The sequence below is a fragment of the Onychomys torridus genome, chromosome 8, assembly GCF_903995425.1.
Source record: "Onychomys torridus chromosome 8, mOncTor1.1, whole genome shotgun sequence".
NCBI classification, from domain to species: Eukaryota; Metazoa; Chordata; class Mammalia; order Rodentia; family Cricetidae; genus Onychomys; species Onychomys torridus.
The window spans coordinates 652,040-674,913 of record NC_050450.1 but is presented as its reverse complement, the minus strand read 5'-3'; the positions used below and the strand labels follow the sequence as shown (position 1 = coordinate 674,913).

The window sequence follows — 22,874 nt, the reverse complement described above, 5'->3', positions numbered from 1 at the left end:
CCCTCCCAGGCCACTGTGTGGGGACATTCAGTGAATAAAGTCAATAAACAGGAGGAACTCAACTCTGGGCTGGTGCCAAACCAGGGCAATGCTGGAAAAGCACGCCTGTTTTTGTCTTCCCACATGCCATCTAGGCCGGATGGACAGTGTCCTGTCAGGACCATCATTCCCGGCTTCCTCAGAAAAACATTAGGGTCTAGTCCTGCAAACAGGTCAGCGATCAGGCCCAAGTCCTACATCAGCAGCAGCAGCTTCAGGTGTGGGGAACTAAAGGGAAAGCCAGTGGCTGCCCTGGGGACAGGCAGCCTGTGGGGGACCCGGGGAGCTGCGGGAGGGAGGCAGAGAGGCCAACGAGAGGGGAGGACTGGGTAGGGCTGTGGAGACCCCTGCTCCAAGCCCCCACCAGTGACCAGGGCTGGGAAGACTAAGTCCCTCTCTCCCAAAGATGCCCGCTTGAACGGGATGCAAATGAAGAGCCACACTGGCAATTTCCAAAAGAGGCGAAACCGTTTATGAAATCGGCGCCGGCGCAGTATCTACAGTATCTACACATATCTACACGTATCTACACCGCCCGCAGGCGGGGCTCACTCGAGTCGTCTACACTGCAATAGCCGGCCGGGCCGGAGGCGACGCGGTCTCGCGGAGAACAATAAATACCACTTCCTTCCGCCTCGGACGGGAGCTTTGGCACTAGCGGGCGGGAGGCCCGCAAGGCTCCCCAGCGGGGGAGCGCGTCCTTAGGTGGCCCTTGGGGCCGCGCGCGGGCGCACTATCTGGGGCAGTAGTCATAGGCACCAGGCGGCGCGGCCGCCGACGAGTACACGTTGGCGGCGGCTGCTGCCGCGGCGGCGGCTGCGGCGGCCGGGTTCACCGCCGGGTGGTGGTGGTGGTGCGGGTGCGCGTGTGGGTGCGCGTGCGGATGGTAGCCGTGGCCGCGCAGGCCGGGCAGCGGGTAGGGCGCCGGCCGGCTCTTGGCCCCGAGGTAGTGGTCGTAGGCTGCGGCCGGGTACTTGTAGGGATGGTGGTGCAGCGGCTCGGACGCGCCCGGCGCCTCTAGGCGCAGCTCGGGGTGCGGGGGGCTATGCCGGCCTCCGGTCGCTCCAGGTAGTGGGACGAGGCCGCCAGACCCGGGCAGTGCGGGGCTCAGCACGCGCGCCAGCAGCTGCGGCGGGTGCGCGGCGTCGCCGAGCGCTGCGGGTCCGGAGTCACGATCGAACTCTCGCCGGGCTTCGGCTGCGTCTGCGGGGAGAGCGGGGGGGGGGGGGGGTGAGAGCGGGGCACGGACCGTCTGGGACGCACCTGCCGAACCGAACCACAGTCCCCAAACCCACTCCGGGTCCACGGCGTCCGGGGCGCGGCGGGCGGGGCAGTGGGCGGGAAGACGAGTGCCCGCTTGCACGCCCGCCACCTCCTTGTGCAACTGGTGAAGCCGCGACGCCCCGGGGTGCAGGCGAGGCGGGGTGCGGCGGCGGCCGACCCGGGCGGAGCGCGCACGGGCTGCGGCCACGATCCCACGACCCCAGGTCCTACCTTTCTCCGCGCCGTTGGGCTGCGTGGGGGAAGCCACGGGGTTCCGAGAGCGAGCAAAGGCACTCACAAGCGGCAGCGCTCCGGGGCGGTGGTTCCGGGGCCTGCGGAAGGGAGTGGGTCACCACCGGCGTCCAGGCCAAGCCCAGGCGCTGGCCTTTCTTCGGAGGGCACTCACCAGTCCTCGGGGTCGCAGTCCCGGAAGCCTTTGGCGAAGGGATTGCTGGCAATCTTAAGCTGCGTGATCTGCGGGGAAGTGGACAGAAGCTAACCATGCTAGCAGCCCGACCGGCGGGCAAGGGAGCGTTTCTAGCTTTGGAGGGGTAGGCTTTGCACGCTGTCTACAAGAGAAGGGGCCCACAACAGCCCCCGCCCCCGCACGGTGCGCCTCCTCTCTTACTAGACCTGTCTTTGCCTCCCCAAATAAGCGACGAGGGAGAGTGTCCCTGGCTGGGATGGGAATGTAGTCACCTCCGCCCTCCTCAGCCCCCCAGCACAAAGAGGGCAACGGAGTTGGCGCCCTAGGAATCTGCGTGAAGCTCAGATCAGACCTCTGATGGGGAGTTTCCGGAATGGTTTGGAAAACAAACTTTCAGGCTGCTGTGACAGTTGCTGCTACAGAGGTCAAGCTGATATAGGAGGTTGGGCCGGCCCGTGGAGGGAGAGGGCAGTGGTGTGCCTGTCCCCAGGACCCCCCAGCAGGCCCTCACCCGGTGGTTCTGGTAGGCGGTGACTGCAGTGAAGCGTGTTTCCTCAAATACAAAGGTTTTGAAGTTCTCCTCTGCGTATTTCTCACTGTCTTTGCGAGGGTCCACGTAGACAACATGGAAGCGGGGTTGGTATCTGTGCATGGAGTTGAGAATAATCTGGAAGACAAGGGTGGGAGTCAGCTCTAGCCTGAGGCTGGAGGAAGACTCGGGCCAGAATCACCAAGTCTAAGTAAGCACTGAATTTCCTTAGCCTGTTTGGGCGAACGCCCTCATTCTACCGACGGCACAGGGCTTTGCAGCCCATTTAGAACCTCCAGGGAAGGATGCTTCAGCTGGTAAATGATGGGGTTGCGGATCTTTCCTTAGGACCCCAAGTTTTGCCCCAGGCCTGCAGGGGGTGGTAGTTGTGAGACAGAGCTCCACCCAGCAGGAGAGTGGCCCCCAGGCTGGGATTGCACAGGCCTCGGCACCCACCGTGAGCTCAGAGTGGGGAAGGGAAGGAAGGTGACCCCCTCGGGCCAAGGCTACCCCAGTATCTGGTCCGTGGGGAAGGCCTGCCACAGGGAGATAGCCCAGAAGGCGGAGAGGGGTCTCCTACGTGGCCATTGTCATCCAACAGGTTATTGGTCAGCTTCAGCTTGTCGAAAGACACGATTTGCTTCATCCACTGTGCGCCCTTTGCTGGAGAGTCAGGGTGGTAGTGCACTCGGCCAGGTGTGGCGGGGTCCGCCTTGCCAGCCACCAGCCAGGAGGAGCTGTGGAAGGCATACCTAGGGCAACGGGGGGGGGGGGGGGGTCATACTATGTAGAGGCCAACAAGAAGACCCCGTGTTTCAGAGTTGTTTCTGTTCACGGCGAAATCAAGACTCCCAAGTCATAGAGGCTAGAGAGGGGCTTGTGGATAGACCAGAAAACTTCCTAAGGCTGCAACACACAAGAGGCGCGGGAGTCTGGGCCCTACTGCGGGCAGAAAAAGAGGAAGCCACTCCCCACCCCTTGCATTGCATTTCGCTGCAAGCGGGTCTGCCTGCCCTAGGTCCCAGGATGCAGGAGACTGGTTTTGGCGTCATCGGCCAGTGGCTTTGGGCACAGGGCGGCCCATGTTCCCTTTATTAATTACTGTTAATTGTCCAGGCTGCCCAGGCCCGCCCTGCATAATCTTTACCAGCCACCCCACCTTTCCGGCATAGATCTGGAACTGAAGGTTCTCTAGAGATGGGGGGAGGGGGACAAGACCTTCACCAGGAGACAGGGGCAAAGTGGCCTGGCACACAGGCAAAGGCATCTGAGTTGCCTGTTGCCAGAAGCTCAAGAGGTGACTACAGTGGGTTTCTGAGGCCGCTTCTAGAGAATAAACAGGGGTGGGATCTGAGTGGGGCAAAGGGGGGCAGGGCAGGAGCGGTCGATGGAGCAGCCAGTACAGGAGGACTCGGTCACGAAAGAGTTGCTTGGCCTGTGTGGTGAAGTCTGTCGCCGCCGTCGGGGACACCCTCCCTGCTGCCTGCGCACGCAGCTGGTCCCAGTGGTCCCAAGGGCTTGCTCACCGGTAGCGCTTGTCATCCACAGGCACAAAGTCCATGAGTAGCATGTAGTCAGCCATGGGGTCCATTCCAAAGAGCTTCACTTGGAAGGTGGGGAACATTCGCCTGGGGGAAGGTCGGGTCACCTCAGGTAGGGGCGGACAGGACTGCCCTCTACTCTGACTTCTCTGGCCTGGCAGCCCCTAGCTCAGCCCTGCCTTCGGGGCCCCTCTTCAGCTGCTGTCTGCAGCCCAGACCTTCAGTCTGGCCCTCTAACCTCAAGTAGGCCCTTAACCAACCATGGGCAAGGCAGCAGCAGGCCGGGCCCCAGGCCCCTCTCTGAAACACAGAAATGCTAACCAGGTGCCCAGCTGCACGGTCCCAGAGTCTATTCTGTCTTCCTAGCCCACACAGACAGCCTTGCCCCAGGAATTCCTTAAGCTTCTGGACTTAGCCTAAACCAGCAGCAGGATACCTAAGACCCCAGCTTCTCCGGACGTCTTAGAGCCTCCCTGCTTGATCCAACAAAGTGAAAGAATTCCCGGCTCAAACAAAATGAAACCATCCGCTGCAGTGATTCCAAGTCTCCACTGCTACTGTGTCCAGACACCTCAGAACTCCAATCTCCAACTCCAGCTCCCAAGACCTGGCCAGGGTCTCCCCACCTTAAATAGGACAAAGGCAAGTCCCCACTCCCCCAAGAAGCTACTTGCAAAGGTCTTAGATTATGCGTTCCCGGTTCCCTCCCTCTCCTCTGAACCCTTCCAGTGACATTCAAGGCCCTTGTTCTTCTGCTCCAGGCCAAGAGGCCCAGCCGCTTCCTTCAGCAGGCTGTGTGGGTATGTGGGACAGCAAAAAGAACCTGGAGAAAATCCACAGAGCAGCCGCAAAGAACAGGCCCTAGGTTCCCCTGGGACTGCTGCACAGCAGGGAAACAGAAACCTCAAGAAGGCTTTGCAAACAGGCCCCGAGCCTCCTTGGCCACCGAGCTGGTGTGTACATTAGACACAACCCAGCACCCGCCTTTGTCTACTGGTCAAATCGGGAGCATCTGCAATTGTTCCCTTTCCCTCTCGGCCCTTAAAACAAATAACAGGGTGACTGGCACGGATACCCTGCCAAGCTTATGTTGAACTGGGCCCACAAGCGGCCGAAATTGAGGCCCAAGAAAACTGGGTCTCGAGTTCCCGGAAACTGAGCGCACTGGCTTTTTAGGGTCCTAATTCTTTCCTAAAATTATCCATACAATTAGGGGGTGTTTGCTCTTGAGATCGCCGTACAGACTGAGCTCACGTGGAGTTTCCTAGGTGGCGGCTGCCTGACCGCAGCGGGCGCACTCTCAGCCTATACATTTCCCTCGCAGAGTCCCGGGACTCGCGGTTGGTGCTCCGCGGGTTGTCGCTGGAGCCGGGTCAGCAGAAAGGCCAGAGGGACCCGCAGGTGGCCGGGCCGCACCTCTACCCGCTTCTCCGCCCGGCTCCAGCGCATCCCTTGGACACTCAAGTCAGAGGCGCGGCACGCACGTGGGCAGGGACGCGGGGAGGGGGCGCCTGACCTGCCCGCCTTGGTGACGATCATCTCGGTGCCCAGCTGATTGAACTCGTCCCACAGCGCCTTCATCTCCAGCTGCACGCTCACGCTGGCCACCTTCGGGTTCTTCTTCACCGGCGCCTTGGCGGCGGCCGCGCGGGTGGCCCCCGGACCCTCCGGCTCTGCCGCCGAGCTGCTGGCCGCCCCGGGGGCTGGCGCGAATGGGTAGGCGCGCGGCGGCGGCGGGCCCGGGGCGCCGGGGGCGGCGGCGCACGGGTCGTAGCGCGGAGGCGGCGGCTCGCGCGGGCCGAACGGGTCGGCGCCAGGCGACGGGGCTCCCAGGCCGCTCAGGCTGCTGGCCGCGAAGGCTGCAACGTCGCAGAAGTGCGAGAGCTGCGTGAGCCACGGGCTGGACACGGCGGAGATCATGACCCGAAGGCCGCCCGCCGCCGATCAGAGCGCCGTCCCGCGCGGCGGGCCGAGTGGCGGGCGCTGCGCCGCACGCGCCCGGGGCCGCACCGCCCCACCCCGCGGGCCGGCCCCGCGGAGCCGCCCCGCCCCGCCCCGCCCCGCCGAGACAATGGCCCGTGCCCCTCCCCCCCGCCCCTCCCCCGCCGCGGCTCCGCGGGCCCGGGCCCCCCGACCGCTCCGACCGGCCCCGGGGGCGGCGGGCCGGTGCGCGGCCCCTGCTCGCCGCCTGCGCGCGCTGGCTTCTGCTCCGCGCCAGACGCTCCCCGAGTTCTTGCTCCTCTACCTTTTGTGTTCCTGGTTTCAACTTCTCATCTCATTGCCGTCTCCTCTCCCGCTGCAGCTTCTCCTAACCCTTGCCTCTCTCTTTTCTCGGTGGCACTCTTTCCATTTTGAAAACTCCTTGTCCTTCCCCTTCGTCTAACCTCTTCTCATTCCTGTACGTCCTCTACTATTCGTGTCTTTGCCCTTTTAAAAGTAAATAAAATCTAAAGTCTTCTCTTTAATGACGTTGCTTTTTTCTGCCTCAAGTTTTCCTGCATTTTCTCTTTCGTTATCTTTATTTCCTGTGTGTGTATCTTCCTTTCCTACCTTTGTTGTATTTTCTGTTTTCTCGGTTTCCTTTCTTCTTGGATGATCTCGATACTTTGTATTTTTATTTGTTTGTTTGTTTGTTTTGTCGTCCCCCCCTTTACTGTGTTCCCTGACTCTTTTCTAACCATCTTTCCTTCTGCCGGTTCAAAGCCTCCCGTTGCCCTCTCTTTGGAAGACCTTGCTGCTGTGCTCAGTCCCCGAGGTTGGAGTCCCAGAATGGTGGGTGGACTGACTTTGGGGAATACGGCCCTTCCTCCCTGTCCCAGAGTCCTAGCTTCAAGGTTGGCGCCCACCCGGCCTAGAGCTCCTTTCTACCCGCTGGGCCGCAGGGCCTCACAGCAGGGGGCCAGCGGGCGGCGGGCCGGTGTAGACGCGGACAGAAGGCTCACCTTCCATGTCCCTGGTGACTGTGCTGAAGTGCATCCCGGCTGGGGATCCTGGTAGCCTGCGAAGTTTCGCCCAGTCCGAGGGCCTGGGGCCCCGGTGGGCGGTGCCCTCCGAGGCCTCGGCTGCAACAAGAGAGGCGATGCTGAACGCGCTGGCCCGGGCAGACAGCGGGCTCCGCGCGTCCATAGGCGCCCGGGCCTGACCGGCGCCGCCTCCGACTGCGTACGCCCAGCAGAACCGCGCCCAGCCCAGTGCAGGGGGCCCGGGGGCGGAGGCCTGTGGTGCCACTCACAGCCGTCGGTCCCAGGCCCAGGGGATTATGGCGTCATGAGACCCCCCATTTTCAGCCTGTATTGGCCCAGGAGTCCGAACTGCTGAAGAGCCCTGGAAATTCAGAGCCCTCCTGCTTTCCAAGGTCTCTGTCCCTAGCCCCTGCTCCCAGGGCTCTGTGTGACCAACGCCCCTTGAACATCCCTCTGCTTCTGCGGGGGCTGGGCGTCCCCTCTACTAGGCGAAGCCACCACCAGAGTCTACAGCCTCAAAGGAGAAGCCGCTATGTCTCAAGCACTCAGTCCCAGTCTGAGATGGCAGGGCACTGGTGAGGCACTTGAGGGGCTGCCTAAGTCTAGCCCTGCCCTTGGCCCCACCTGCCTCCACCTCCTCCCCAGCGGCCCCTGCACCTGGGTAAGAGCTGCTCCGGCTCTCGCACAGGCCACAGGCAGATAGCCCCAGGGCTGCGGAGTCCTTCGTCCCTCTGTGCCGCAGAGCTGGACCTCACCAGCAAATGCCCCTACAGGCCCCTTGGGTCAGCTTGCTTTCGTGGTGGGGAAGCGAGCCGTGGGACGCCGCCCAGGCCGCACAGCCCGGGAGCCCCAGCGTCACGCGCACCCCGCGCGCACCGCCCGCCTCTGGCCAGGACGCTTTTACATCCGGAGGGTGGGCAGTGCCCGCTCCTCCGACCTCCCTGCGCACCAGCGGGGCGCAGGGAGGGCCGGGGGCGGGGCCTGGCCGGCCGAGGGAGCTGAGGACACGTCGGAGAAATTCAGACCGCATGGTGGGGTGCTGTCCCCTCTTCACCCTGCAGCCAGCCTGCCCACAGCAAGGCCTAACTGCTGGTGCAGGACCAGGCCCTCAGCCTTTGGGCCTCAAGGTCCAAGGTCAGTACATCAATGCCCCTCTTCTTCTGCACCTCCTCTGCTATGTCTGGGGCCTCTCTGACCGGTTCAGTATGCCCATGCCCTTTATGCTCAGGATATGAAGCCCAGAACCTCCCTGACTCTGCTGAAGACTAGTAGACAAGGCCCAGTTTCCAAGGCCTTCCTTGGCCCAGGTCTTCTGCTGAGCTGACTCAGGGATGTGGCAGGATGCAGACAGCCTCTCCTGGGGTGTTTACAATCTCAGGGCCTCGTTTCCTGGGCTGTAGCGGCTACTACTAGGTGGATACTTGAATTCTAGGAAGGGTCAAGGCCAGGGGTGCAAGGAGTGTGTACCCAGGAGCTGTGTGTGATGGGTCGGGGGTGGGTGTGTGTGTGTGTAACTGGACTGATACCCTCAGCCTGCCCCAATCTGCAGCTGGGAGCTTAAGGACATCGCAGGTTAAGAAAGGGAGTCTGTCACCAGGTCATTCCTTGGTTGCTGAGTGGCTGGCCACTCAGGGGACTGATTGTGACCTGTGTCACTGGCCTGGGGGCAGGCCTAAGGAGTGTAGTGTGGAGTCTAGGTGGGCCACAGGTTATTTTCCTCTTCTCTGAGCAGGGATACCCCATTGCCTCCAGAACCCCAGAAGGGACTGCCTCCGTAGGCTAGCCCCAGCCTTGGCAGGTGGGCGGGTACTTAAAGGTCACAGCAGTATGCAGAGATGTAGCAGCATCACATCTTTGCCTACAGAGGCTCTGTGCAGAGATGTAGAGGGAGGGTTCTGGCAGGTGATCTTGCATTATTGGGACGCACATCGTCCCAGGGTGGAGTAGCTGAGCTTTTCCCCAGTACCCCTTCCCAGGGCTGCAGCCAGCTTCTGGGCCCCAATGAGGCCAGCACTGAGAAGTGAAAGTGAAAAACCTCTGGAACCCCTGGTTACTCTGCGTCAGCCCTGGGGTCTGTCTTGATGCCCCCAGCCCTCACCTGCAGTGGTAGGGGAAGTCTCCCTAGTCTCCATTAACCCCTTCCTGCTGTGGCTGCCCTTGGGGGTCAGCAAACACTTCACAGCAAAGACGTAGGCAGGGATGCAAACGATCCCTGTAGCAGAGGCTCGCTGGGAATGGGCGAGGGGCCCCATTTAGCCTCTTCTGTGTGTGGCCAACCCGCTCCACTAGCAGCAGGTACGCACCCCTTTGGTCACCGGCATCCTTTCCTCCCTAACGCTCCTTACGTAGAAAGTCGGAACCCCTGGGAAGACTGGTTTAAGAAACTCGAAACCCTGCAAGTGAGAGTCCACCGAGCCCCAGCTTGCTGTAGAGTAGCGGCCTCTACGGACCTCAGGACCCGGCTCTTAGGACCGCCCCCACCCTGGGCGCTGCCCCGAAACTGTGAGGTCGGTGCCTGTCGCCCAGTAACTGGCCTGAGCTCCTCTCCTCTCGTCGCTGCCTGACGACCGGTTCTCGCCCGCAGCGCGAAGGACCGAATCCCCTTGACGGCTCCACACCTCGCGCGCACAGGTTCAGAAGGAACGCAGAGCCTTACCCTGGGGAAGTGCTCCTCCCTCACCTGCACCGGCCGCCGCTCCCTTCCGCCTCGCTCCCCCTGCCGGCCGCGCTTCCACCGTGGCGGTAGGAGGCCTGGCTGCGAGCCGGTGGTTTGCAGCCCCACGGAGCAAGGCTGCGTGCTCGCAGGGGCCGTCAGCCGCACGTCTTAGTCCCGAGGGCGCAGTGCGTGGCTGGGGCCTGGGCTGCACCCTCCGCTCCTCCACATGCCAGGAAGAGCGAGAAGAGCTATTCTTCAAAGCGGAGGCAGGGGGTTGACATCCCTGACTAGACCATTTCACGGGCCCTAAAACTGAATTTTAGCTTCGAGACTGACGGCTGGTAGGAAAGGAGTGGGGAGCAGAGACTTGAGATGGAGGAGCGGAAAGGGGCTGAGAAGCTGGGCAGCTGTTTTTTGCCTTGAACCCAGGGCCCTGCAGCAGGCCATATGGGCGTCCGGCTGCACCCCAGCACCGTCGCTGGACTCTGCCTCAACTCACACACCCCTTGGTCGGCCATCTGCAGGGTCGGAAGCGAAGCCAGTCGAATTCCTGAAGTTCCCAGTGCGCAGGAGACAGACCCTAGAGAATCCTGCGGGCCTGCTTCGCTGCGGCTCGGCTCCGCCTCCCTTGGGCACACGTGGCTGCCCCAGGGGAGCGGGCAGACCAGCCCCCCACACCCACTGGCCCCACTCCTCACTCCCCGTCTATTGTAAAGACGCGGGCCTCTCAGAGCCCAGCAGCACAAGTCCCTGCGCACCGCCGTCTCTGGCGGCCTGACAGCCCACGGGTCTTAGGGCTTACCGGCTCCCCGAACAAAGTGCGCGCGCCCAGGGGGCTCCCGGCGTCGACCCTTGGCTACTTGGAGCAAACATGCACACAGGTGGATCGGTGCAGAGGACGGGGCGCTGGGGTCGCCTCCTCCAGAAGTCAGAACATGGAGGGCAGACTCAGGCTACGTCCCTCAAGGCGCTGAGGGAGGCTCCGAGAGAGGCTGGGCTTTACCGGTTAATTCACTTCAGGATTGATAGCTGGGAATTGCCTCCAGCGCCTGCCTGCACGCGGCCTCAAGGACTCAAAGGAAGCCGGTGGCCACGCCAGGAACAGCTTCCCCGGCTTCTCGGTTGACGTCGGCGGCTCTGCCTCGGCGCCCCAGACGCGGACGCGCGGGAGTCTCCGAGGCGCCGGGGTGGGAGTTCGACCTTCGCCGGAGCCGGGAGCCGCGGGCCTGCGGGAGGCTCTGCGCTCTTCCCGGTCTCGCAGCCCCCTGGCGGCTGCCTGCGCAGGAATCCAGGCCCCTCGGGCGCGCTCCTCCGGCGTCCGTCCGTCCCGTAGGTGGTTGGCCCCAGGCTGTAACTAAGCCATTCCGGGTGACCCTAGGGAACAAGGCAGATCGGAGACCCCAGCTCTGGAGGCACGCTGGTGAGAAACGTGCCAAGCCGCACAGTCGCAGGGCCCAAATGACTGTGCCCTCCCGCCCTCCCTGGTCTCCAGCCGTCCAGTCTTGGGGAAAATTGTGGGGGTAAGTTGTACTGGGGAGAGCGCTGGCGGCTCGGGATCCCATCGAAATCCGGGTCGTACATCCAGCCGGCGCCTGCACGTGCAACCACTAGCACAAGCGCCGCGTGTGCAAACGCTGTACCCGGCCAGAAGCAGGCGCTGGTGGGTTCTGGTGTGACTTGGAGATAGAGCTGGAATAGGGGCCAGGCCCATGGCAAGAGAAGGGCTGGGGGCACACGGGACTTTTATGAGCCCAGGGACCCTGCCCGGAGACAGTGGAGAGATAAGCACTCCCTCCCTGTCTGGCGGCTCCCTGAGATCTCCCCTTTCTTAACTTCTCCTGCTGGTCTTTGACCCTTTCCTCTCTTGGCACCTTACCTCTCTGACCTGGACCCACTGCTGAAACCTGTCAAGCCCACCCTCCTCCTGTGAAGCCTTTCACCAGAACTTCGTCCAGGAAGTGCTGCCCACTCAGGGCTCAGCACTATGGAGTAGAGGAGTAGCACCTAGATCCACAGAGGAGGACCAGGGGACTCAGGGAGCCATCCTGGTGGCCTGGCTGGGCACCCCGAGCAGGCTTTTGGGCAGCTTGGCCAACAGCTTCCTGTGTGCAGCCTGTACTTTTGTGAGGGCCTGGAGAGTCGTCGGGTCACTTGACATGCTGCTGGCTCCTCTTCACTGAGACCCTTCCTGTGCCCCAGAGCCACCAGGCAAAGGTTGACCCACTTCAGACCCTGAAATGTCTAGGTCCCGAGGCACTGATGACTGCAGGGTGAACAGGGATAAATAAGACAAGAGATACAGTCACAGAAGAGGACTCTCACCTCCTAGGAGGACCACCATGCACACAGCTGGCCTCCTGCCTCCCGCAGAAACAGTATGGCTGCTGTGTTCTGGGCCAAGTGTCGGAGAAGATGTCCAGAGGGAGCTGGAGAGAAGGGTGGTCAGGATGGACGGGCAATACTATCCCCCCAGGTCACCAGGGCCCCCTGCAGGCTAGAAGTCCCCACAACTCTAGAACAAACAAACAAACAGACAGACTGATGGACAGCCTGGGCCTGAGCCCCTCTCCAGTTTCTGAGCCTGTTGATTTAGCTGCCCACTTGGCGGAAGAAGCCAGCCACATGGGGAGTTAGCTGTCCATCTTCTAGCCATAAGAGCCCCTTACCCCAGGTACTGTCAGGCGGAGGTGTGGTACGGATGGCCTAGGTTCAGGCTAGAGGGATGGTGGGAGGTGGCCTGTGGAGTAGGCAGCTGAGGAAAACAGCCTCTTCCCTTACCCTCTTTGGCCACAGCAGGAGATACCACACTGTCTAAAGAAGGAGCCAGCTAGCTCTGAGGAGGTGTGCTGACTCAGGGTGAGTGGCCAGATCTTGCCAAAACATCCAAGCTTCCCCTCGTCTGCAGGGCACCCCAACTGGATAGGGTGCCGCGTGTGCATACTGCCACACATACATGAGCACTTGGGAGCACTGATTTAAACACAAATATGTATGTGAGCATGCATGCTCACACGTGTGAACATACTATAACGTGTCATCATAACTGCCTTCATGCAAAGACTGAACAGGGACAAAGACACATGCACACAGGTACACACATTCATACTGTTCATGCAGACACTTGCCCAGAGCATACACACACAGGGCATCATCACACATGTAGGCTTGCTCTAACTGGCCGTCTCTGATGTTGACACACATTTTGGAAACATAAGTGGACCTTTGATTGACAAGGCCCTTGTGGAACCTGCTGCTGCACAGTAAGGGAAGAACATATTGGTCCATTCATGTCTGCTGTTTGCTAAAGGTAACACTGGCAGGTGACGGGCTGTGGGGGAAGGGCTAGTGTCCTGAACACACATACTAGAGGAGTATCCCACTCGGAAAACACCAGGAAAGACAACCCTTTTGAACAGATCCACCTGGAAGGCCCTTTCCATCCTAAGCTGCTAGTCCTGAGTCTGGCATGTTGGTAAATAAGCCAGTTCTGAAGGCCTAGGATCCTGGTGATCCATCATTCCATATGTTGATTTTCTTATAGATCTTCAAAGTAGCAAAATAAACATATTATACTGAGAATATTTTTTGAAAGATTTAGTTTATTTATGTGTGTGCATGTACGGTTTTGTGTGTTTTATGTGAGCCATGTGTGCAGGACCTGGGAAAGCCAGCAGAGTGGGTCAGGTCCCCTAAAACAGCTGTACTTACTACAGATTGTAGTGAACCACTGTGTGGATGCTAGGATTTGAACTCAGGGCCTCTGCAAGAGCAGCAAGTACTCTTAAACACTGAGCTACCTCTCTAGCCCCCAAACTGAGAACATTTTATTTTTGTTAGAGACAGGGTCTCACCATGAAGCCAATGATGACCTTGAACTCTTAATACTCCTGCATCCACTGCCTGAATGCTGGAATTGTAGATATATAGCACCATGCCCAGCTGAGCTTGAGATTCTTGTGAAGTGAGCCGAACTGCTTGGAGAAAGTACGTGGTGAAACCTTGTCCCATAAGGACTCAGCTTGCCCTGTCCACTCTGCCCTTGGCTATGCCTCCAGGGCTCTGACTTCCCCACTGGCATGGGCTGTGGCCAGAAATCTGGTCTGATGCTTTGAGCCTGTGTGCCCAGTGCCCATGCAGGCAAATCGCTACCCTCTCCCTGGCCCCACTTTTTCAGGAAGTTCCCATGAGCCTGGAATTGAAGCTGGCCAGCCTGTCACAGGCAGCAGGATGCTCCTGCCATACAACAGGGTGGATAAGAGAGCATAGGAGTCTGATGGGCAAGATGAATGGAGTCCCTTTGTCACAGGCCTGAGGAGAGCCAATGCCACCAGGGACTGATGGGAACAGAGGCCTGGGACACAGCCTGGTGGGGGACAATGATGCTGGCCAGGTTCGGCCAGCTCTGCTAGTGCCTTCTAGCACCCCCACAGATATGGAGAAGTCATGGGATGCTGTCCCACAGGAAAGGAGAACAGCTTGAGGCAATGGCCCTGTCTTCTTGACCTTGCAGAGCAGGGAGGAGCCATGAGGGTGATGTGGCCGCTTGTGTGATGGGGCAGGAGCAGGGCTCACTATGGTGAGTGCTGTGCTAAGAGACACACCCTGGTCTCTTCTGCCTCTGTGTTTTCACCTGAACAATGGGAAGAATGTGGGAGGCACCAGAAAATGGACAGAGCAAGCTGTTACTCGGCTCCTCTGCTGATGTCACTGTTCAGACTCCTTGGGCCTTCCTCTGTCCCAGCTGGTCCCTGAGCCGTGAGATGATGGCCATTGCCGGCACTGCACCGCTCAAGTCTGCCTGGGATTGGGAGAGAGTCCCAGGAATACCCTCCAGGGATGTCCAGTTAGGCTTCCTCTGCTCAATTTCCATTGGTCCATGAGTCACAATGCAGCCTGGATTCCCAGGTCCAAGAGCATGGCCCAGCCCCACCCAGGCCCTGACAAATCCCTTTTCTGAGGCTTTGCTGAGCCGGCTTGGAATTTCTCAAAGCAAACAAATGGGGAGCTCAGAGCTGTGGTTCCCAGAGCTAAGGTTCTTCTTGGGTCTGTCTGAGTCTGAGCTGGCTGAGGTTCCAGGCCTGCTGGGCTGCACCCAAGCTCAGAACCTCAAGTCAGGGCAGCACCAGCCAGTCCTGCCTCTTTAACATCAGCTGAGGATGGCAGGAGTCCAGGCAGCCAGAGACCAGGACTCACTGCAGGGACAGCTACTGGAGACCCCCTGGGCTGAGGAATCACTGTAGGCAGGGCTGGGGCTTGTGTGGAGGACAGAGGGTAGCCTGGCTTTATGTGGAGGTGACTCTAGGCAGACATCAGGTGGCAGTGGTGTTCGGACCACAGTAGAACAGGGTGTGGAGGCTTTGTGGGGATGTGGGCATGGGAGAGATGGATTGGGGGAGGGGCTCCAGAGCTGGGCGCTGGGGCCAGGGCGGGCTATCGGGAGGGGGCTCTTGCCAGGTGGTCTTAATCTCTTCAGTGAAATAGGAATCCTGGGGCGGGGCGGGGAGATGGGAGCTGAGACAGCTGTGGGACGGGGGACTGTCCTGACAGCCCCAGGCTGAGTCCCTGTCTGTAGTGCCTTCTCCCTGGATCATCCTGGATCATCCCAGGCTAGGCTGGTTCTGCCATCTCCTCTGCTACATGCTTTGCTACAGGGACTGGGTCCATTCTGCTTTGGTAGAAGCCACTACCCCATGTGGGTGCCCACTGAGCTGTTAAAGGCTCTGAGGTGATGTGAGGGTCATACCCTGGGGGGGTGGGGGGGAGCTCTGGTCAGGCATGAACTCCTCAGCTTCCCCCAGCCAGCTTAACCCCGGGATTAGGAAAGAGGGAGGGTCCATCCTATTTAGTCCTTGGTCTTTTTCCCCAGGAGATTCTCCTAGAGATGGGAAACTGAGACTGAGAGGAGGTCAGGTAGGGAGGGTCACAGGCAGCACGGAGGCAGCATCCTTCTGGGTGTGGTTTGTACCAGCTGTCCTAGGAAGACAGATGGACAGCAGCCCTTATTGGAGTCCTGAAGACAATTCAGCCCCTCCCTCCATGGTGTCTGCCAGGACCCAGTGACCAGAGGCCACCCCACAGTGTGTGGGCAGGCAGGCGCCAGGATGTCTCATGCTTCACTGGGAACAAGCAGGCCCTGAGGCTTTTGGGAGCAACCACGGTGCCCACTGAAGCTGGAGGTCAAGGCACACCTGGAGAAACTGAGGCAGCACTCCCTTAACAAGCCAGCAGGGAGCAGGCCAGGTAGGTGCTCCCGATGGTACCATGTGGGCTTTCTGCATCACCTGTTTGCCTGGGTCTCATGTGGACAACCCCCTGGCCCATGTCCCCTCTGGGTTCTCTGTCCTGCTCCATGGTGAGGTGCACAGATCCAGGATTGTGCTCTGGAGGTTGAGGGCCCTAGGCTCTGGTCTCATGCTCCTTTGCTATCTGGGATCCTCAGAACAGATCTTACCCCACAGCATTTGCCAGTGTGTGACTTTTTCCTTCCAGGCTAGCTCAAGGTCTCCAAGACACCAAAGCTAGGGAACTGGCTCACAGCTGAGAAATGTGCAAAAGGAAATAGATGTCTTGGTGAGTGGCCTCAAAAACCATCAGGGCAGCTGGGCGGTGGTGGCACATGCCTGTAATCCCAGCACTCAGGAAGCAGAGGCAGAGGTTTGAGGCCAGCCTGGTCTACAGAGCTCATTCAAGACAGGCTCCAAAGCTACAGAGAAACCCTGTCTCGAAAACCAAAAAGAAAAAGAAAAAACAAACAAACAAACAAAAAAACCCCATCAGGGAGTGGCCCAAGAGGCCAGTTAAAGCAATGCTCATGAGGTGGAGCTGGGGCTGTGTGGCCTGGGGGTGCATGGAAGTCCCCCTTTGTTTGAGTAGAAGCAGGACCAGCCCATGGGTCCTCTTGCTCCAGAACCCTTGAGTTAGCACAGGCTAGGTGCTCTTGTCACCACTGGAGCTCTGTACCTGCAAACAGGGTGGCTGTCACACCCATCTCACAGGGGACTTCTGCAAAACATTTGCTCTGAGCAGCCAGAGTTTAACATTTGTTTACTTTTAGAGTATTCAAATGTCTTTATGTCTTAAATCAGCAGGTAAGATAGTATGTATTTCTCATGTGCAATACAGCACACTGAGGTGTGTATGTGTACGCTGTGGAAATATCAGATGCCGCCAGCAAATACATGACCTTGAAGAGTTACAGTGCTTGCTGGGATGCTTATCTAGTCTTTTGGCATTCTTCAGGAACATGGTTTATGAACCACAGTCTCCATGCTGTCCCACAACTCTCTTCACCCTGTCAACTGTAACTACTCATCCCAATCCCTCTCCCCAGTCTCCCTCAGCTCTCGGAGTCCTGACGATCTGCACCCCACTCTCTAGGAGATAAACATTTTAGAACAACATACATGAGAACATGTGGAATTTGTCTTCCTGTGCTGGCTTGTCCCTTGACATAGCATTCCCTTTCATCTACTCTGTGGCAAATGGAGATCTTGTTTCTTTTTTTATTTTTATTTGTGTGTATGTACAGATGAGTTTGCATGTTTGCATGTGTTCATGGGCACACATGCATGTGTGTGCATGTCAGTGCTTGTGAGGACAGAGGTCAACCTTAGGGGTGTTCCTCAAGTGCCATCTACCTCATTTCTTTGAGACAGGGTCTCTCCCAGGACCTGGCACTTGCCCATTAGGATAGGTTGGCCGGCCACTGAGCTCCAAGGAGTCTCCATTCCCCCAGCACCCACTTTTTTTTCATGTGAGTGCTGGGATTGAATTCAGGTCTTCATGTTTGCACAGCAAACATTTAACTGATGGAGCTGTCTCCCCGGACAGCCTAGTTTGCTATGAGATAGGGTCTCAAGTACTGCATGCTGTCCTTGAACTCCCTTGTGTAGGCGGGAAGACCATGAACTGCTGATTATTTTGTCTGCATATCCCAAGCGCTGGGATTATAGGCAAGTACCCAAGCCTGGATCTCCATCTTTTCAATGGTTGTATAGTCTACCACTAAAGAGCTCTACTGTGCTTTCTTTTTCCACACATAGTTTGTTGGATGTTCAGTTGTTATCAGGTTTGGGCCATCATGGACAGAGCTGTCACAAACAGGAGCATGCAGATGTCACCTCTTACATTTCCTTTGGTTGTAGATTGCTGGATCAAATGGGAGTTTAATTCTTCTTCTTCTTCTTCTTCTTCTTCTTCTTCTTCTTCTTCTTCTTCTTCTTCTTCTTCTTCTTCTCCTTCTCCTTCTCCTTCTCCTTCTCCTTCTTCTTCTTTTTTTTTTTGAGATAGGGTTTCTCTGTGTAACAATCTTGGCTAGCCTGTAACTCTCTATGTAGACCAGACTGGCCTTGAACTCACAGAGATCCACCTGCCTCTGCCTCCAAAGTGCTGGGATTAAAGTGCCTGGCTACAATACTTTTCACTCCATTCAGCAGTATGTAAGGGTCTCCTTTCTCTATACACTTTATTTCGTGTGTTTGGTGCTAGATATACTGGCCACATGTTTGTCCTTTTTGAGAAGTATCTATTCAGCCTTTTGTTTTTGTTTTTTTGAGACAAGTTGGCATGTGTACCAGACTGGCTTGAAAAACTCACTATGTAGCTAAGGATGATGACCTGGAACTTCTGATTCTCCTTGTCTTTACCTCCCATGTGCTGGGCTTAGGTGTCCTGCTGTGCCTGGTTCCATGCAGTCCTTGAAATGGTGCCTGGGCCTTAATGCATGCAAGGGAAATGCTCTATACACTGAACCACACTCCCAACCCTCTGTTCAGTCTTCCAAGGGGCTTCCCGTGGGATTTTGGAGGTGTGAGGTGGCTGTTTGGTTTTGCGGTTGAGTTCTTTGGGCTCTGCCCCTCCATGGAGAACCGCGGGCACTCTGTGCTCTGCTCACAACTCTTTGCTTTGTTGGTGCAGACGCGTCTAGTTACGTGACATCCCTGCTGTCTGTGCTTTTGACAGCAGCTCTTAGTCTGGGGAGTCTACACGAGGTAGACACACCCTGCAAATACCTGCAGAGCTGCCATAAGGCCATGTTTGTGTTGAAGCAGTCCTTGTGGAAGGGAAGAATGTTCTGAAAGTTTCTTACAAAGAGGTGTGCTTCCCAGAAGCCCTCATTCCCTGTGGGCAGCAGGATAGCACCATAGGGGTTAAGGTAACAGGCATCATCCTGACCCCAGTACTTCCTGGCTTTGCATCCTAGTGACAGAGCCAAACTCTGGTCCCCATGTCAGCATCTGCCCCAGGAGCAGAGACCCACCAAAGCCTGCCAAGATGCCATGGACTCTGAGCCTCACTTTCACTGTACATAGACTGTCCTTGGTAGCCCAGGACTGGAGGTGTATAGTGTGAGCACATGGTAGATGAGGGACTAAGATCAGTTTTCAACATTGCAGTGGAAAGAAGGAAGGAAAGACAGATGGACAGATAGATGGACAGACGAACAGACAGACTGACAGGTTGGACACGGACGTGGGAGACTGTAGCCCTGGCTTACCAGAAGGCTGAGTTGAGAAGTTGCTTGAGCCCAGAAGCTCAGCATCAGACCAGGCAACACAGTGAGATCCCATTTTTAAAAACACTCCAAACCCTGTGTATGTCAATGTATGGTGTGCCCACACACACACACACACACACACACACACACACAGGGCCTTGTGAGAACAGATAGGGGTCTGGAGAGCTGCTCAGCACATAAGAGCACTTGCTGTTCTTGCGGATGACCAGAGTTGGGTACCCAGCACCCATGTGGTGGCTCACAACTGTCTGTAACTAAGGTTCCAGGGGATCCAACATCTTTTCTGGCCTTCTTGGGCACTGCACTCACATGGTATATATACAGGCCTGCAGGCAAGACAGTCATACACATAAAATAGAAATATATAAATCTTTATATAAATCTTAGCTGGGCGGTGGTGGCACACGCCTTTAATCCCAGCACTTGGGAGGCAGAGGCAGGTGGATCTCTTTGAGTTCAAGGCCAGCCTGATCTGCAGAGTGAGATCTAGGACAGGCACCAAAACTACACAGAGAAACTCTGTCTCAAAAAACCAAAATAAATAAAGAAAGAAAGAAAGAAAGAAAGAAAGAAAAAAATATATATAAATCTTAAAAAAGAATCGAAAATGATCATTGAACCTCAGCACACTAGATAACACTTGTTCCATATACTTCATATGCAGACACATGTATGACTGAATCTTCATTTAATACAAATAATAGTTGGATGAATTAGCAAGTGTGCATGCTGAGGACATTGTCTCAGGGCCTGGATACCAGCCTCCTGGATACCAGATATGTACATGTTACCTTTTTAATGTAGCCTCGTGTATCCCTGGCTCTGACGCTAAGGCTGAATGCTTCCAAGTCAGTGTCCAGGCCCTTCTGAATCTCCTGGTAGCCCCCACCTCGCCAAAACATTTCGTCTTTGTCCCAGTCCTCATCCCCAGAGTAGCTCCCATACCAGTGTGGACAGCTAGGATCAAGCATCTTGGATTTCAGATACAGAGACACCCCCCAAACAGTGGCAGCTGACACCTGAGTCCACCCTACCCAGTGGCCAGGAACAGGGGTGAGTGACCTGGCTGAAGACAGTCACCATGGGAAACAGGAGACCTCAGTGTCTCTCCCCTGCTTCCAGAAGGGACAGAACAGGGACAGGCTGTGGGCATCTACATGGAGCTTGGACTAGCCAGGGGTCCCTCCATATCCCAGTCTGGCCCTGCCCCTGAGGTTCCACCCCTCCTGATATCTGCCTGCCTCCCCTGCTGTCCACCCTGCACCCCAGGCAGAAAATGGCATTTCCTTTGGCCCCGCCCCAGGGAGCGGCACAGACCTGGCAAAACAAACAGGCTGCTCCTCCTGTGACTGCCGGCTGCTGATGGATGGCCAAAGTGGCTGGCCGTGCTGATGGACAGCCACTCGTCATGTGTGGGCCAAGCCAGGCCAGCTGACACACAGAGGAGCAAGCATGAGCTGAGGTACTGGCTCCACCTACTCTGAGACTCTTCCAGGGTGGACAAGCAGGGGGCTCCCTGGAGTCACTATCCCCAGTGGTATATGAGAGTTCTACTCCAGGCCTCTTCTGCAAGTGGGGGACAGGCTAGAGTGTGGTCCTTCAAGACCTAGGTGCCACTGTTGCCCAGGACACTCTGGGCCCTGTGGGCTGAGGCTCCCCTCAAGCCCTTGCCTGCACTCACAATTACACATGTGAGCAGGCAGATGGCCCAGGCCCCAGTAGAGCCCAAGCAGGTTTCTTAGTGCTGTGACTGTGGAGTGAACTTGGCATCAGGTAGAGAAAAGAGGAGCTCAGTGTGTGTGTGTGTGTGTGTGTGTGTGTGTGTGTGTGTGTGTGTGTGTCTTGGTGTGTGTACAGAGAAGCATGCCTGGGCTGATGTGTCTCACAGACCTAGCCACCTACAAAGTTTCTAGTTCCATGTCAGACCCTCTGACCTTGAGCACAGTGATGGACGTCTTGCTGTACAGATGGGTAAACTGAGGCTGAGGCCAATCTGGCAGGAAGCGCACAGGCCTGGACTGAGGTGGGCACATGTGCGCCACAGCCCCTGTCTCAGGCAGCCCTTCCCCATCTTCTGGTGATGCTGGGCTCAGAGTCTTCCGGTTCTGACTGCTGGTCACCTGTGGGAGCCCAAGGGACCCCCCCCCCCCCCACCCCCGCTTCCCAGCCCATACATACAGGCCACCCAGCTGGTGACTGACTGGAGAGGAAGGGCAGCTGCAGCCAGGCCTCTGACCCGCCACTGCCCAGCTCCACCAAGGCACGTCTGGCCCAGAGGAAGCTTCTGAGACCCCTACTTCCTGGCCCTCAGAGAGTAGGGCGGCCACTTCCGGCAAGAGCCCTTGGTCCTGCCCTCAATGCCTTCTGCGTGGTCTGTGGTCCCATAGTCCCCCGGTGATGTGTTTCCTGTGATGAGGGGGGGTTAGGGCCGGGACCCAGACATTCATTCAGATCCTGGGTCAACAGGGCAGGAAGCTGGGGGGAGGGGGAGGACTGCACTTTGAGCAGCCTCCCTGGAGCTGGAACTGATGGTTGGGCAGGGTGGTGGTCCCCGGCCAGACCCGTGAGTACAAGGCAGGGGACGGTCTGTGCAGCTGTTGCTTTCCTAGGTGGCCAGACTCGGGAGAGCACCCCAGGACAGACAGGGAGCCTATGGTGGTTGCTATAATATCAATTTGCCACAAATTAGAATCATTTGAGCTGGGTGTGGTGCCGCAGGTCTTTAATCCAAGCACTTCAGAAGCAAAGGCAGGTGGATCTCTGTGAGCCAAGGCCACACAGAGAAATCCTGTCTCAAAGCAGGGAGCCTCACCTGTAGAAGTGGCTTTAATCGATGTGGGACGACCCTTCTCCCAAGCACAGGCAGCACATTCTGTTAGATGTCTTTGCTCAGCCATCTCAGTCTTCCCGAGCTGATGGGTTCTGTTGCTCCTCTGATTCCTTCACTGTTGGCAGAACCAGCGTTAACAGGCTCCTACCATGGACTAAGGACCAATGACTCTTAAGGAAATTTCCAGGTCACCAGCCTCAGATTGGAACTATGGAGGAACCTGGTCTCAGGGACCGAGCAACTACTGGATTGTCACCCTCTCCAGTGTATGACAGCCACAGTTCCCCATGCTGGGGCACCTGGCCTCTCCTGTGTGGAACAGCAGTTGTTACTATTTTGAAGTAAGCTGATTGAATAAATATTATATTTATTCAACTATATATACACATAAATATGTATTCATTCTATCAGTTCTCTTCCTCTACAGAACCCTGACGAATATAGCGGCAGATGATTCCAGAGCAGGGCATGTGTGCAGGAGCATGGCAGATGGCTTGGAACAGGAACCCAGTTGTATCCCTCTGCCTGGGTTGTGCAGCAAGATGAAGATGTCTCACAAAAGCCCTTGGGTCTGGAGTCTGGGGAATCAGATATACCAGCCTGTGGAGTAATGGGACATCCTGCTCCTCCATGTTGGCACGGGGCCAGGAAACCTGGAGTTTGGCTCAGGCTGGCAGAATGGGGTCAGAACTAAGGCCCAAGCAGGCAAGAAGTGTTCCTGTATTTCAGCAGAGGCGATGTGGCTTGTGAGGGGCTACTTCCTGCTTAGCAACATCCTGCGAGACAGCCTGGGTCCGGGCCTGGGGTTCAGGGTACCCCTGACAAGGTGCAGAGAGCTCCATGAAGAAACAAGTGTACTGTCTGCCCAAGTCCCCAGCTATTTTCCTGGACCTGGCCTGGACTACCTAGCTCCCCAGTCTTGCTGGGCCCCCTGAATCTTCCTCAGCCATCACGTCCAACCTCCACGAGTGAATAAGAACCCATTCCCCACTCCAGCCTCACTTCCCCACATGTCCTAGAGCCAGAGCCCAGGCCTCTCTTCATCCACTAGTTGAGGAACAGAGCATGAGGCACTGAGGGACCAGCCATGCAGACATCTCCCCAGAGGC

At 57.4% G+C, this 22,874-nt stretch overlaps 1 protein-coding gene across 3 annotated transcripts in view; it reads right to left on the bottom strand.

The window, feature by feature from the left end:
- Positions 1–9,479, bottom strand: part of Tbx1 (T-box transcription factor 1) — a 9,710-nt gene extending 231 nt beyond the window's left edge. The window contains exons 1-9 of one of the 3 annotated variants that reach the window (XM_036197329.1): positions 9,443–9,479; positions 6,742–6,861; positions 5,316–5,658; positions 3,785–3,886; positions 2,839–3,010; positions 2,241–2,396; positions 1,709–1,776; positions 1,534–1,634; positions 484–1,242 (exon numbers count right to left, since the gene is read on the bottom strand). In XM_036197329.1, the coding sequence (XP_036053222.1) occupies positions 773–1,242; positions 1,534–1,634; positions 1,709–1,776; positions 2,241–2,396; positions 2,839–3,010; positions 3,785–3,886; positions 5,316–5,658; positions 6,742–6,775 (1,446 nt within the window). In that variant the 5' untranslated portion in view covers positions 6,776–6,861; positions 9,443–9,479 and the 3' untranslated portion in view covers positions 484–772. Of the gene's footprint in view, positions 1,243–1,533; positions 1,635–1,708; positions 1,777–2,240; positions 2,397–2,838; positions 3,011–3,784; positions 3,887–5,315; positions 5,659–6,741; positions 7,650–9,442 lie in introns of those variants that run through there. The other 2 variants (XM_036197328.1, XM_036197330.1) reach the window with 2 other exon arrangements.
- Positions 9,480–22,874: the final 13,395 nt, after the last annotated feature.